Genomic DNA, 16378 nt, shown 5'->3' with positions numbered 1-16378 from the left:
CTGATCTGCAACTTGTGAGTTCTTCTGTACTGGGTTCCTCCTTTTCTTTCTTTTTTTTAGCTTTGGCTTCTTTACGGGGTTGCCTCCCCTGCCGGGGCCGACCTCATAGGCTGTCTTTGCGCTGATGTAGCCTGCGTATGTTCATTGAGCCCTCTCCACCTTACCTGAGAACTCTCAGCCCAGGCTGCAGGTTTGAAAGGCTGACCTTCTGGGCCCTGACGGCCCCTGGGTGGACAGGAGAGGCTTAGGGGGAGTCGGTGGGCCACCTTTTTTGGGGCCTGGAGTCTGCTCCTGAAGCATTTCAGCTTTCTCAGGGCTCAGTTCTTCTGGCTGGTCCTTGCTGTCCTTTCAGAAGCCTGGTGCTCTTGTTTGCTGTGAAGTTGGCCCATTCGGGGATGGACGACTCTCACTCCTGGGAGCTCAGACTCGGGCTCCCCCGGTCTCTGTGCCATGTTGACCTCCTCTCTGGTCCTTGAGCCTTCCAAGTTCATCTCCGCCTTGGGGGCTTTAGCTCGCTCTTCCTTCTGCCAGAATACTGTCCCGTGATGTTTGCATGTATGGCTTCGTCTTGCCCTGCTTCTTGGCTCCAGTACCAGCTCTTCAGGAGGCCATACCTGTCCGCCCAACCTAAGTAGCCACGTAGACAGCCGTGGGCCACCACTGGGAATCTGCACAGCATGCTATACTTTCTTGGTTTATTTTGGTTATTTATTCACTCCTCTCTCCATGCCTCCTCGTCCCCACCATAAACTCAGCGAGAGCAAGGGCCTTATTTTCTGTTGTCTTGCTCGTTACTCTGTGGCCATGTCAGAGCAGAGCCTGCCACGCAGTAGGCTTGCAGTAGATAGCTGTAGAATAGTGAGTCACATCTGCTTTCCCTACTTCGATATTGACTTAAACCCATGGATCCATTACGTTCTTTCCTATCAATTTTTGGTGATTTCCCAGTACTGTTGTGCTGTCTTTTTCCTTAAAATTTTTACCTGTCCTCTTAGTGGGGCCTTGGGAGGTTGGTCTGTGCTTGTCCTGCTCTCTTGAGCCAGGACCCCTGAACCCCTGTCCTGAGACTTTAGGAGGTGACATGTCTGGTTCATGCTAAGGAGAATTGGTACCAATGACTTGTCTCCTCCTTTAGACTAGATAGAAATTCCTGGCTGATTGACTGGAAAGTAAATTATGATAATTAACAGTTACATTAGTGTGTATTCTTCTGATATTGTAGATCAGACTTCCCTTTGGATACAACCAAGTTAAACAGCCTTGAGTACAGTAGACTTCTCAGGCATGTTAATGCACTGGTGTGCAGGGTAGACCTGGCTCTTGTGTGGCCGCGGTGCACTGGCGCCTGGAAGGTGATGAGTCCCCACTGTGTGCACAACTGTGGGCCGCATGGGACTGGACACCGTTAGGCTTTACCAAGTGCTGTTCCAGTCTTGGCGACATGGAACATGATCGGCATGTCCTCTGTCAGGTGGTCTCACGGAGGCACACACACACCCACACACCCACACACACACACACACCCACACACCCACACCCACACACACACACACACAGGCTTACCTGCCCTGACGGGCACACACACACAGAGGCTTACCTGCCCTGAGGGGCTTTGGGGCGATTTGTCCCATTGGGGCACTGGCTCCGTTGAGAGGCTGAGCATGTCTGACATCACTGCTGAGTGGTCAAGGCCAGCCAAGTAGCCAGTGGGGAAGGTGCAACTGAACTCGGTGGCCATGGAGTGTGGGGGCTCTAGAGGTCTGCAGGAAGCAGACGTGGGGAGGTTAGGCGGGGGGGCGGGCGGTGACTGATGGAAGCGGGGACACTCCAGGAGCTGAGGCAGCTGTTGAAGTGCTGCGATGCCTGAGCTCTTCACACCAGACGTGGGACCCAGGCAGGTGGTTGACCCCTCAGCCATGTGTGAAAATGGGGGATGATGGTGGTTGTCAGAATCATGCTCAGTGAAGTGTGTCATACGTGCCTGGACAGAGCAAGCAGGTGGTAAACGTCAGCTAATAAAAAGAATATTGATATGATAGTATCACTAATGAATTTTAAGTTTTTTCGTACTGAGTCTGAATGCAGCCTCAGAGTCCTACTCAACACAGCCCTCCAGCAGCCGTGCCTTTGGGGAGAGCTGGCCCAGTAGAGAAAGCTTGTTAGCTGTACCTGGTGTGGTGTGGCCGGAGAGAGTTGGGGTGCTTGTGAGAACACCTCTTCCTCACACAGGTCTCGTCTGGGTTTAGTCTTCTGCAGCTGCAGAGGTTTTTCTTGGATTGTGGGGTAGTTTTTTAAGGAGCCCTGTCTTTTGGGGGGATGTATGCTGCATTCTGGGGTAGCTTCCTAAACCAGTGACTTGGAGTGGCACTAGAACCAGAACTTGAGTGATGAAGGAGCCATTTAGCCTTGCTGGACCTCGGAGCTGAGCAGAGTCACGGGAGTAGCTCCCAGGACCTCCAAGATGCCGGGCCTGGCTCGCCTGGGGGCTGTGACAGAGCCAGAAGGAAAAGCCCATGCTGATTTGCCTTAAGGTGAAGGTTGAAGAAGGCCAGAGTCTCAAAGAAGACTTAAGCACACTTGTCGTCTGCCCTTTGACCTTTGGAGGTGAAGTCAGTGTCAGTTAGTAAAGCTGAAATGATAGCACTTTTTTTTGGTTATGATTATAAAAGCAATAATGCACTTATTGAAGAAATTTGGAAAAGACAGAAAAGAAACTACCCATTTTCTTGTTAACACTTGAACATATCTTTGTTATTTTTAATGCTCCTTTTAAATATGTCACAAAGGTGTCATTTTGTATTTCTTTGTTAAATCTAATTCTAAATAGTGGTTCCTCCTGTCCCTGAAAGGCTCTTTCACACAATTTTTAAATACTGTATGGATGTACGGTATTTCCTAAATAATTAGTTATGTTTACAACTTTCACTCTTTGTAAAGGGCCCACACTGACTTTCCACACGTGTTTCTGTATGTCAGGTCACCTCCTGAATGTGACTTCCTAGCTGTGTGGCTAAACGCTCAAGGTCGAGAGCTACACGGCTCTGGGTTTGAGTCCTGGTTGTGTGATCTTGGGCCAGTTACCAACTGTCTGATTAATACTTAGTTTTCTCATCTGTGAAGTGGAGACAATAGTATTAGCTTCCAAGACCATTTGGGAGGCTGTAATGAAAATGCTGGTAATGTGGATGGTATTTTGTCGTATGCCAGAGAATTAATGTTTTCAGACTCTAACGTCAGGCTGCCTCAAGAGATTATCCCAGCTCACCTTCCCATTGATGGTAAGGATCTCTGGAAAGATGACAGAAAATACAGCTCTTTTCATTTCAAAAGTGATCCAGCTGCTTGAGCTCACAGGCAAGGCTCGAGGCCCTGGGTCTGGTTCCCTCTGAGCACCCTGGAGGTGGCCTTCAGTGGTCTGTTATTGTGCTGTGGCTGCCATGCAAGGCCGGGTGGCAAGTGGCCCGAGCCAGTGCAGGAGGGAGCCAGCACACGCGGCTCAGCGCGGTGCCTTTTTGGCCTCCTCTTGAGCCCAAGCAGCTCTCCCCGCCGTGAGCTCTTCCAGAGTGTCGGGGGTCCTGGACTGCGTTGTGGGTTTCTTAGGACACCGGCGTCAGGAGGCTGAGGCCCTTTGGTCATTTTTGCCCACGATGGGTGAGGATGTGCTGAGCAGGTGGGGTGCTTCCTGCTGGTTTGCTCCAGCTTGGACCTGGGTGGTTCTTGGGTTGTAATGCAAAGGGCACAATGATGGCTCTGAGGAGTTCTAACCCTCAGTCTCTGAAATGTGCAGTTGGCTTCTTCCTGTTCTCTGGGAAGCTTCTGGTGCCTCACCAGAGTTCTCTGTATAGAAACCGTATCAGCACGTCTTTTCTTCTCCAGCAGTTGGTTCAGAAGAAAGGCATTAGATTAAATCCTTTTGCCGTGGCTTAATTGTAAGCTGCTGATATCTGAGCTCCAGGTTTTCTGTTCTGTGGCGAAGAGAAGATTGTGTGGTTCTCTGGCCTCTGAGTGGCCCCAGGGCTTTTGGCGTTTACGGTGTTGCATTTGCTCTGCTAGGGTGGAAGGGTGTCATTCCCTCTGCTTGCCTTCAGATTAGGTTCTGAAAGGCCCTGGACATCTCCCTGGGCCGGGGTTCAATGTGACTGATCCCAGGTGGGGTCTTGGAGGGAAGGAGTGGAGAAAGCTCCACTTTTGCTGGGAGCTGAATTTGCATGCATCACAGTCACTGCATTGATGATTCTAAAACTGCAGAGCTCTTCTGTCCTGGCTATTTTGTGAATGCTGGTTGGTGTTAGCTTTTTTTTTCTTTTTGCTGAGGAAGATTAGCCCTGAGCTAACATCTGTACCAGTCTTCCTCTGTTTTATATGTGGGTCACCACCACAGCATGGCTGATGAGTGGTGTAGGTTTGCACCTGGGATCTGAACCTGCAAAACCAGGCCGCTGAGGCAAAGCATGGTGAAATTAACCACCAGGACGCAGAGGTGGCCCTGGTCTTAGCCTTTTTTAACCCTGGGTTGGCCTTGGCCTGCCCCATAGCAGCACTGCCCTCCCACCCCAGTTCCTGCCTGCTCCTCCTCCTGTCTCTGGCTTAGCTCTCAGGTCCCTCCTGTGCAGCAGCTTTTCCCAAAGGCCTCACTCTTCCATTAACATTTTGAAACCACAAGCTGTGCAGCTTTGTCCACAGCCCCTCTGAAGAGAGACAGGTGCACAGTAGGCCTCTGACCCAGTGGCAAGAAGCTGAGGTGCAGGCTCTGAAGGCGGGCTGATGAGAGCCCTGGCTTAGCAGCTGCCACGTTAACATCAGGAACTCTCTGGAAACACGGGAGGTTTCTAATTTGCAGTTTCATTTAGTTTCCTTCCACTTTTGCACTTAGATTAAAAAAAAATAATAACCTTTGAAAGCCTGATTCAAGGTTTTCTAATTGGTGCAGATATTAATTGCCTTGTAATGTAATTAAAGATGACTTATATTTAGCTCATTAACTGTATCAGTAAACAGGAACTTAAAAGAGGATCATCCCCGCCAAAGCTGGAAGTGCTTCGCTCATGCCCTTGTGACGTCCACGCTTGCCACTCGCTTAGCAGCACGCTCTTGCCAGGTAGTGGAGAGAGGGATGCTAACTCAGGCCTGTCTGTCCAGTGGGGTGAAGCCTGAATCCATCGCCTCGCTGTGAGTGCATCAAAGCCTGCTTTAAAATCGGGGAACCTCCAGTAGTCACCTCCAAATACTTTCACTAAGGCATTGTTTTTGGCAAAAATGCTGACACTGAACATTGTGGAGCTGAGGGGAGGGAGCTCCAGTTTCTGAGAAACCACTGGCTTTTCAAGGCTTTTGAAGGTTTTAAGAAAAGTTGGAGGGAGAGAATAAATTGACAGTTGAAGACAATTTCTAGTATTTTCTATTCCATTTTACATTGGGATGGAAAAGCCTGGTTTCCCCCAAGCGTATAGAATTGACCAGGTTCACGGAAGATGTTAACTTAAACACCGTGACACATGGTTAGCAGGAGGGTTGGGGACTGTGGGGACCAGTGTTGAGAGTGAGCTGGGAAAGCTGGGCATGTTAGCGCTTCAGAGCACGGCTCGTATTTAGTGGGTTCAGGTCCTACACTTCTTGTAACCACATGGGAGGAGGTTCCTTTATTCATCTGGCTTCTCTTTTCCCTCAAGAAAGCGGTGAATGAACTCTGGCCTCTGACCGTCACTTTCCTTAGAAGCAGCCAGGGGATTGAAAGTCCAGGGGACAGACAGACTGCGGTACGCCCCCTTGCAGACGAGCATCATTAACCACTTTTGCCCCTTTTCTTTCCACTCTGTTTTATTTTAAGTACATTTCGTTGTCCTAGCTTCAGGCCCCTTGTTTCTTTATGTCCTTTACCTGCTGCGGCACATCTGCCTGTCCCCCTTGGTCAAGTACAATGAAGTCACCTTTGAACAACTTAGAGATTGTGCTGGGAGTGGGCCTGGATGCCAAGTGTTCCTGGTGGGGAGGCTGAGCACCCAGGGAGGGGTGGGGCTGCCTTGCCTGGCACGCCTTCAGAGCCCACCGGCTCCTTGTGGCTTTGATTCAGGTTTGGATAAAGTTGGGAACCCTGAGACCCTGCCAGCTTAGCTTCTGAAATCAAAACTCATTCTCCAATAGGTCATCTGTTTTCATCGATAGCTTTATTAGCTATCTGATTAGATAGTTTGGTTCTCTAACTGAATATTTGGTCTTTCATTCTTTAAAATAGCTCATTGAGTTGGATTTCATAAATATTTACAGCAACCATAAAACAGATAACTAAGCTAGATGCCAAAACGTTGCTGATCTTGATATTTGGTATTGAAAGCAGAAATTAATTTGAGAAATGTACTAAAAATCGAGAAGTCGGTCGTTACCTTCTGAAGGGGTTTGGACCCTTTAGAGTGTTTGTAGATGAGAAATGCCTTTTGTCAAAGAATTTTGTTTTCTAATATTTAGTGTAAAAGTAAACTAGAAAATGTTTCAGAAGTCTGTTTTGTAGTAGTTTCATGATTAAAACTAAAATTCTCTGAAAATTCTGGTCTCACCATTTCCATCTTTCTTTAACTAGAAAATGAATCGTTCTAGGCTTGCTCCCTTGTGATGCGTCAATCTGAGATCCTTCCAAGTTGAATCTCAGAGTTGCACCTGATCTGTGTGGGCCAGTAGCCACTGCTGGAGTGTCTCACTGTCCCCTTCTCAGAGACAGGCCATCACAGGCGGGCTGCGTCCATACGTCCCACTGCTTGCAGTGCTCCTTCTGTTCACGTGACAACAAACCTTCTTTCCTGCTGTGCATGCCCAGACTGATGACACAACTTAGGATGGGGCTAAAGCTGCCACCACCAGGCAGTCGGAAGCTCTGCTCCCCCGTCCTTCTCTCTCGACCTCACAGCAGCGTGTACGCTCGGCTCCTCAGCTCAGTTGGAAGTTTGTGTTGTACAGAATTTTCCAGAGTTCACTCACGGCCACATAGCTGGGGAGTGTCAGGATAGGCCTCACATCCCCATGAGTCCTCCCTGTCACTCTTGCTGCCTCCTCAAGATGCCTTATGGTCAACTTCTAATTCCCTAGTTGTTGGATCTGACGTGCCATTGCTTGAAAAAGATTGACCGTTTGAAATTGTCGTTTTTGTTGGTCAGAAGTATAAACTTCATACAGACAACTTCCTGTAGATCAGTTGACCATAAAAGACGTGCCACTTTGAAATGTTCCATGAGGAGAGAAAACGTTTAATTTTAAACGGATCTGTGCTCAGCCATTGGTTGAAAGATGCATCCCAATTTCAGATACGTTAAAGTGTTAAGGAAAAATGAGTGCATTTTAGTGATGATGGAAGAATAGTCTTTGCTCAGTTCCACAATTACATCAGTTACTTTGGAAAATGCCCTAATCAGGCACTATTGTTACTAACATCTTGTTAAGCTATTAAACCATATTTTTGTAAATCTAGCAGAAAGTATGTGTTTATATCAAGACCTATAATGCTTCATTTTGACAGACATGGCTCTTATTTGTCCACATTTAGCCCTAAGATTTTAAAGTGTTTATTTCAGGGAAAATTTGGAGAAGAGAGCCTCAGGACGTACTGTCTTGACCTGGTCTCCCGTTGGAGAGGGTGTGGGTGGGGGAGGGTGTGCTCCTCTTGGGCCCGTGGGTCAGGCCTCCCTCGGGGGAGCCTCCTCTTATTTCCTAGGCTGCCATGCCTCTGGGAGAGGTGGGAGCCCATTCGTCCACTTCGGAAAAACCTCAAGAAATGTGTTCTTGTGGGCTGCATGTGTCAGCTTTCTATTGAGGTTAGCGCTGCTCAGCTATCTCGGGTTGAGTTAAGGGAGCAGCAGCCAGAACTGCGCCGTTTGAGTTAGTAGCCACTAGGCCCACATGGCTATTTAGATTTAAATTAAGTGAAATTAAAAATTGAGGTTCTCTGTTGCACTAGGCACATTTCAAGTGCTCAACAGCCACACTTACCGAACAGTCCATCATCCTAGGAGGTTCTGTGAGCCCCTGCTGGAGAACACGTGGGTCCCATCTCTCCTCTCCTTGTGGCCGCATCCTTAGTCTGTGTGTCCTCACTTGTGTTGGCTTTTAGGGCCTGGTGTCATTACCTGTACCCAGAAACACTGATCCTGCTCTGTAAGCCCGCTGCTTTCTATGAGGTGGGATGCGAAGTGGCATTAGGGGTTTGGAAGCCTGGCTGACTTGATATTCCTTTTTTTTGTAAATTAAGGAAGCTGTATTCATTGTTAAAATTAGAAAATGCACACAAGTGGAAAGAATATAAAGATCACAAGTAATCCTATCATCTAGAAATACAGTTGACTTTTCTGTGTTGTATTTAACATTCTGTTATTTCCAAATGTTGTAATATAAGCAATGGTGTAATGAAGATTCTCAAGGGTGAACTTTTGTGTACATTCTTAATTGTTTTCCTTTTAAAATGTATAATCATCTTTTTTCCTTTTCATTTTTTAGTTTATATATATATAATGAGTTTGTTCTTATAAAAAAACAAAACAGCAAGCAGTAGGAAAGTATCTGGAGTAGACAGTGGGGGTTCTTTCCCAGACCCTCCCAGTCTCCTGGGTGGGAAACCCTGTTTGCCCTGCCGTGTAGCCTTTTCACGTGTTTACACACATGTGCGGGCCAGACATTCATAGATAAGTGGGCCCATGTCTGGCTTTTATTTGTCTCCTTGCTGGCAGTCTGTCTGGACACCTTTCCTTATCCACGCCTGCGTCTTCCTGGTTCTTCTTTATGAGTGGACAGCATCTCATCCTGTGGGACCGTTTCTTTAGGACCAGCCGCCCTGCTGTGAGCATGCGTATGGCTTCTTGGGTGTGTGTCAGGGTTCATAGCATAGGTGTCCAGAAGTGGAATTACTGGGCTCAGAGAGGGACGCATTTTTTCAGCCTTTTGGTGAGTGGTGAGCTTACCCTAGAGTATGCCAGGTCCAGTTCCCTGTGTGGTCCGTGAGAGGCCTGCTCCTTCTGCACGTCAGTGCTGCTGCTTGCTGCCACATGCAGTTGCATTTTCTTTTTAATTTGTTTACACTCAGCATGTTTTCGATAGAATTTCTTTGAATCTGTCAGTCTTTGGGTTCTGATTGTTGTTTTTCGTTGGTGTCTGGAAAGGCCTCCTTCAAATCTGAGATAGCTGATGCTTCCCCATGGTTTTCTCCTAATTCTATTTGATGTTTTTCACTTAAAAAATTTAACTCAGCATCTATATATATTATATTTTCAACTGTTGAACAAGGTAGGAATCCAACTTCATTGTTTTTAGGCTACTCTGTCGGAATTAGGTTTGGCTACAAAGAGCAAAAGTAATGGAGTAATGGTGAGCTGAACACATGGGGTCTAGCTCCCTGTCGCCTGTCTTCTTCCCTCCGCACCTGGCTGCCTGTCTCGGGCCCATGTGGGGATCAACGCTCCAGGACTGACGGGGGGGAAGGCAAAAGCGCTCTAGGAACTCTCTCCCTTAAGAAACCTCCTGAGAAAGTTTCCCAGCAGCTTCTGCAGGGCTCAGGGGCTGCCTGAAGCTGCAGGAGAGGACAGTCTGTGTGGCCTCTTAGCACACCGGGTGGGCAGCCCACACCTCTGCCACCTGAAGCAGCATCCCAGAGCCTGCCATTAGATAGTCACAGTTTCCTGCTGGTTTTGAGATACCACCTCTGTGATCCGTTACAGAGGAGATTTTTCTACGATGGTCACAGCCTAGAAATTTCCTTAATTTCAGACTGGATCTAGTAGACTGGCATTGAGCTCTAAGAGATAACAAAGACTAAATTGCCTATAGATAGGGAGACTTGGGTGTGGTTTTTATGTAGACATCTTGTCAGCTGTGAAATTCCTCTGAGGTTTTGATATGTCAGAAGAGTGCACTTCTTCATTTTCGTTTTTGAGTAGAAATGATCAAGACTTTCCAAGGACGTAATTCTGTGCATCACTTTGGAGAACTGAATGTGTCAGTATATTCAGATCCGAAGTAATAGACTGATAAAACGACCTGTGTCGTATCTAATGCTGGTGGCTGGGTGTCTGGTTATAGCGCTTAATTTTCAAAGGGTGTTGTAATCAGAATATGCAGTTTCTTAATGTGATGAAAACTACTTGCAATGTTAGTGTTGTATAGAATAATCCAAACTTTTTATTTAGCACTGTTTATATTTTTAAAAGAATAGTTGGTCATTTAAATGGTTTCTGTTAACAAATGAAGCTATCCAGTGTAGTGGAAATGTTAATTCTTGGAATTAACATTGGAATGTTAATTTCTGATGTCATTTTATAGGGATTGTAGATGTTAAGTGACAAGGTTGTAGGTAAAATATTTGTTTTATCAAAACTTGACTTGATTCCTTCCTCACACGTTGATTGGATACTCACCACGAACAAGCACTGTTGTGGCAATGGAGATCAGGCAGTGGGCAGGGGAGCCCTTTCCTGCTGGAGGGCACCTTCCCTGGGCAGACAGACTCCAGCCATCCCTGCGCCCCACAGTGAAGCATGCAGGGCGGAGGAAGGGTGAGGGGTGGTGTGGCTGGGGAGAGGGGCACTGCCTTGCTTTCCTGCAGGTTCTGTTCAATTGCTCTGACTTCTCAGTTCTTCTTGCATTGGTCAGCAGTTCCCCTCACTCAGCCCTGGATGCTTCCTCTCCCTTTGAGGGTTCCACGAAGAACCCACCCAGCAGGAGCAGGCAGCTGCAGGGGCTTTTCAAGTCTTCCCAGACATCCTGATGATTGTTAGCCCTTCCTGTGTTGTTTCCACCAATGGTGCAGTCACACTCCAGAGCCGTGCAGTCCAGGGGCTCAGGGGTCAGGCACTGCCTTGCTGGTCCCTGCTTGCCTCGAGGAAGGGCCAGGGGGCTTGGCCAGAGCCTTCCTGTCCAGCCAGTCCACCAGCGGTACTCCCCAGAAGGCAAAGCAAAAGTACTTTTACTATCTAATACTTGTTACAGCTTTTGCTAACTTTTAGATCCAATTTGATACACATTTCAGATAGGTATATTACTAGTGTATCTTATTGGTGGACCATGACACTGGAATCAGGAGGCTTGTGTGCTCCACTTGGCATCACTTCCCGAGCTGGGAACGTGGGCATGCCTCAACCTCATTATTACTCTCCCCTGAAATATGAGGGGGTAGGAATGCTAGGTGACATCCCCCCCCCCCCCTTATGTGGAGCAAGTCAGCAGACATCTGATAAAACTGACACTGTGTTACACTGGTTGGGTGGTGTCTGTGCAGACTGCAAGGGTTCTCTTCATGCTCTTTCCCTTCCTGGTGCATTGAGGGTGACTGAGGCAGGCAGGAGTCCTGGGGAGCAGAGAAGGGACTGTTTTATATCATTCTCATTTCAGGTGCACGCAACTTAGAAGAAAGTTGACAGTACGTTCTACTCTGCCAGTGCAGACCTGCAGTGATGTTTTGGCAAATTGGAATGCCTTGTGTAGAAGATGCTTTTAATGCATTATATTTGTGGGATGTGGATAGAATTTTAGCACCCTAGCTTTGATATTTTTCCATGACTTTAGGCCAATTGTTTAATTATGCTAGGCCTATATCTTTGTTATTATGTCTCTGAATTTCTATACTCCTGTTGTTATCAGAACAGTGCTAAGAGGTGCAGCAGAGCACGTGCTCTTAGTGCTTCACAGGCCCAGTTTCTCACGAAGGTGATGCTGGACCAGCAGCACAAGCTCTTCTGATGAAGAGCCCAGTGCTACCTCCCAGACACCTCTCCACAGTGACAGTGACAGCTACAGGCACATCCTGCCTAGCTGCCTAGACATCCTGGGTCGCCTGTGGTTCTTCCCTGGTTTGGGCATTAATTCGCTAACCTGACACATCTAGTCCTGCTAACAACATTGCCAAATGGTAGGAAATTTTAGGTAACACCTCAAACTTTAATGTGCCTGCTGAGCTGCAGGAAGAGAAATGACTAAATGCTTAGTGTGTGTAGTTGGTGCTCACTAATTGTTGAAATGATAGAAACTTTGACCCCAGAATCTTGAAGTCTGATATTTTGGAAAATATCTGCATTTTTCTGTTGCATGACATTACTTTTTTGGATTTATTAAAAACTGGACTCGTGGCTGTCTGCATTGGTAGCATGCTTGGGGTGAAGGTTTCTTCTTTGATTCTTTTAGAAGATTAAACATGATAAACTTAGGTCCCAGCACTGGCCTACCTGGTATTGCAAGTATACTGTGAACAAGGGTCTTGAGGATTTATTTCCTGCTGGAGACCCATGTGTGCCTCCAGTGGCCTTGAGTAGCCTTAAAACCTGCTGCCATGTGTTAGGAGTGGTTGCTCCAGATGAATTTTGGGGGTGGGGAGGCCATTCTTCAGGTGAGAGAGTTGAAGTCAGCCTTAAGCAAGAGTTGATATAGGATGATAGGTAGGATGACGTGCTGCCTCTTATCTTTGTAACTTGACACTAATAGGTCCTGTCAAGAAGTATTGCATGCTGTTATGTGGACTGTTTTGCTGGCTGTTGAACTAACACTATTATTATGTTATTATTGAGCTAGTTTTATTTTGTCTTCTATTTGCTTTACTGATCAAACCTAGAATGGAAGCAGGTGAATTTGACTTGTTCCAGTTCCCAGGAGTGGCTCCCCGCATCTGCGGTCACAGCCTTGGCCCAGAAACTGTACTCTGGGAGCTGTTGCTGCTGCCGCAGAGCCGTGCTCTCGCCCATGGCGCTGACAGTGAGAGAAGGGACTTTGGAGGCAGGGGTGTAAGGCGGCTTCAGAGCTCGCTCCTCTCCTGAAAGCACTCTTAGATCTTTGTTAGGAAAGAAAGAGAGGGCCGTACTTACTTCTGGCCCACGCACGTTTGGTGGTTGACCTCCTTGTCGGAGTTTTAAGGAGAGAACCCTTGAGTGCTGAATTAAATGGGCGTCTCTGCCTCTGGGGACTCCAGCTCTCTGTGATGAGCTGGTGAGGGGCTGGATGCTGGGCCGGAGCGTTGTCAGTGAGGGTTGGGCAGGCGGGCTCCTGAGGACACGCGTCTGCCTCGCCTCGTGCGTCCGTCCCCCCTTGCCGCTGCTCCCGGCTCGGTCTGCACTCTTTAGCATGGGGCACCAGGAGGTGCCCATGGGCTCCGGAGCACGTCAGAGCTGGGGCCACGTGCTGGGGGGTGGCTGTGTTTGCTGGGTGGCATCAAAGGGAATTGTCTTTCATCTTTCAAAGATGCAGTTCTCTCAGTGTTGTGATGTAAAGTCACTGAAATGGTTCTCTTGGATAAGTCTAAGTGCCAGTTGAAAGTTTTGGTATTTGATATTGACAAAATTCACTCATGTTAATCTGTGGTGCTAAACCCATACTGTGTGATTTTGTCCACCACAGAGTTTTCACTTCATTTTGTGCTCTCAGAGGAGAAAAGAAACTGGGTTTTAAGTGGCCAGAATGTATTTTAGTGTCCTGCTGATCTAATAGCAAAATGAAAAGTGTGGTTAAGTTCAATTGTAACGCTAGTATGTTTTCTCTTTTGTTCACTAGGCTTCACGAGGAAATAATTGACTTTTATAACTTCATGTCCCCTTGTCCTGAAGAAGCAGCCATGAGAAGAGAGGTGGTGAAGCGGATCGAAACCGTGGTTAAAGACCTTTGGCCCACGGCTGATGTGCGTATATTCTTTGTACCTCTGTGTCATACACAAGTAGATGTCAGCTCCCGTGGTTGTAATGTGTCTGTGGATCTGTGCAGACCTGTGTATCTCCTGTTGGCCCGAGGCAGTGTTTCTCCAGGTGTGGTCCTAGGATGGGCAGCAGCATACCTGGGATCTGGTTCCAAATGCTCGTTCCCTGACCCTCCCCTGCACCTGCAGAATCAGAGACCTTGGGGTGGGCCAGCACTGTGTTTAACATGCCCGCCAGGGGCATCTGACACCCTCTAGTGTGAGGACGACTGGCCTAAGGGAAGGTATTTTTGGAATGGTGTGATTATTTTTCTTGCTTTAAATTCACCTTGAGGTTAGAAATTTTACCCCTTTCCCCCACCACACACCATAGCGTATGTTCATCTTTGTAAAACTTCAAAGTATCTCCTCTTAGACCACTTTTACAGTGAATGAACAAGTGTTCATTGAGATGAGGTCCGTGGGCTTGTCCAGTGCTTGGCATAGGCAGCGAGAAACATGTCCCCTGACCGAGTTGATGACAGCCCGTCTGTAGCTCCTGTCCTAGTCAGTCAGCCTTCCCTACTTGTGACCGTGACTGATGACCGACCTGGGATGGACGGAGAAGCTGAGGTGCTGAAGGGCACGTGTGCGCTCACTGGGCGAGGGCAGCAGCTCGAGTCCCCTCTTCTGAAGTGGCGTGTGGCATTTTGGTGTTTACGCCTTAGTGCTGTGGGACAGAGCTCTGCCCTGCACCTCAGCTACTGGGTTTGCAAGTTGTTGGAGTGTTTGAACCTGGCTCTGAGAAGTCCTCGGCTTGGAGTGGGTGTGGGCGAGGCCAGTAATAGTTTCCTCTCTTAATTTTGAGCTTTTAAAAATTTCTTTTTGGGGTGGGTCTTTAACTTAAAAATTAGAAAGGTTTTGTTGGACTGTTTTCGGTGTCTCTTGCCCCACCATGCAGGGCGGTTCACACTCTCGCGGGTGCAGGAGTGAGGCCGTTGTTTCAGTGCGCGGAGCTGGGAGGGACGTGCAGACGCCGCGCACTAAGGCAGCTGCTCTTTCTTTCAGGTGCAGATATTTGGCAGCTTTAGCACAGGTCTCTATCTCCCTACCAGGTGAGTCCCTGGTCTTGGCGCAGATGGGTGTTCACGCATGTTCAGCAGGGGGAGGGGTGGGTGGTGTCTGTAGGTGTGTTAAAGGCTAAAAGTAGGTTCCTTGTGTTCACATCTAAGGCTAGACAAGCGAGCTAAAGGAACAGACTGTGGAGCACAGAAGAGAAATTGCAGAAAATAAAGTTTAGTTTAGTATGATGATTGACTGTCGCATTTTTCCTCTTGCACTTAATTTGCTGGGGTACAAAAACGCTGGACACTAGGAACATAACGAAGATGAGTGAGAGGGCTGCGGGAAGTAAACGCAACAGAAAACTTTGTTCTGCTGATACTTTTGGATATGTTTTGAAAAATTGATCTTATGTTTTAAGGAAGATTCAAGCAAAATTCTATTTAAACGATATTTGTAAAGATTTTATTTGATAGAAAAACGTCAAGCAAGTTTGCATTCTAAAACCGTTTTCCAGTGTTTTCTTATTAAGAAGTCTTTTAATATCCAAATCATTTTATGTGCATTGTTTCATTGAAAGTTTATTTTCTGTTAACTCACTGTTAACGTGTGGAGATTAACGAGGCTATCCTCTCAGGATTTGGCATTGGCAGGGCCAGTGGGGAAGTGGGGAACTGAACAGATTTGAAACGTCCAGGAATCCTGGGTCAGCAAGAGTGATCCAGTGTAGACAGCACAGAAATGTAAGGACCAGGAAACCTCAGAGGGGCAGGCACTTATGTTTCAATCCTGTTCATTACCTAGTGATGCTGGGAAAGACTGTCAGCCTCTTTGCTTTCCATCTTTATGTTACAAATAGTTCATAAACTGCATTTTCTCTCCCTGAGAGGGATCTGCTTAATGGGGTCCTCTAGGGCCCTTGAAGGAGCTTCCAGTGTGTGTGCCGTGGCACTGGCCTGCCCTACTGCTGTGCAGTGAGGGGAGCAGTGGTTCACAGTCACTTCTTTTCTGTCCAGTGACATCGACTTAGTGGTGTTTGGGAAATGGGAGCGTCCTCCTCTGCAGCTGTTGGAGCAGGCCCTGCGGAAGCACAACGTGGCTGAGCCATGCTCCATCAAAGTCCTTGACAAAGCCACAGTAAGTGTGGGGCCTTGGGTCCCTCTCCCCTGTTGAGGGGCGCTTTCTCACCCCTTCGAGCAGTCCCGTTCCCTGTGTGACCAGCCTGTGCTGTTTACAGCACTTACCGGTTATGTTTTTGAAGACTTCCCTACTTCTAGCATGAAAGTGCTTGCATTTTTTTTTATGGTTAGGATTACCAGCTGAGAGTGTGTTTAGTGACATTCTGAACTCAGCAAGTTATGAGAGCATGTCTGATGTACTTGTGTACTTGGCACTAAGATCTATGAGTGTGTCTACTTTTGTTAGGATGTGGAAGGAGAGGATAATAATAGCTGAGACGAGACACGTTCAGATGCTGCCCTTCCTGGAGTATGCAGCTGAATGATTAAAGCATGGCATTCACCGCATAGAACAGGATGACCATTTGCCAAGTCACACTTCAGAAAGAAAAGCTTACCTCTTCCTTTCATTGTTCAAACAATGTCCCTGTATGAAAACTCTCTTACCTGGGGGAGAAGTCGGAAGAGGAGACTGCTTTGATGTGTCCTTGTCGAGGTTCATCTGGGTCCGAGA

General features: G+C 47.5%; 1 protein-coding gene across 2 annotated transcripts in view; it reads left to right on the top strand.

Moving 5' to 3' along the window:
• Positions 1-16378, top strand: part of TENT4A (terminal nucleotidyltransferase 4A) — a 55053-nt gene that overhangs the window by 20695 nt on the left and 17980 nt on the right. For both annotated transcript variants that reach the window (XM_070519882.1, XM_014828438.3), the window contains exons 2-4: positions 13507-13630; positions 14693-14739; positions 15703-15823. In XM_070519882.1, the coding sequence (XP_070375983.1) occupies positions 13507-13630; positions 14693-14739; positions 15703-15823 (292 nt within the window). The remainder of the gene's footprint in view (positions 1-13506; positions 13631-14692; positions 14740-15702; positions 15824-16378) is intronic.

This window comes from Equus asinus, chromosome 10 (assembly GCF_041296235.1).
Source record: "Equus asinus isolate D_3611 breed Donkey chromosome 10, EquAss-T2T_v2, whole genome shotgun sequence".
Classification (NCBI taxonomy): Eukaryota; Metazoa; Chordata; class Mammalia; order Perissodactyla; family Equidae; genus Equus; species Equus asinus.
This window is presented reverse-complemented; position numbering and strand designations above follow the sequence as displayed.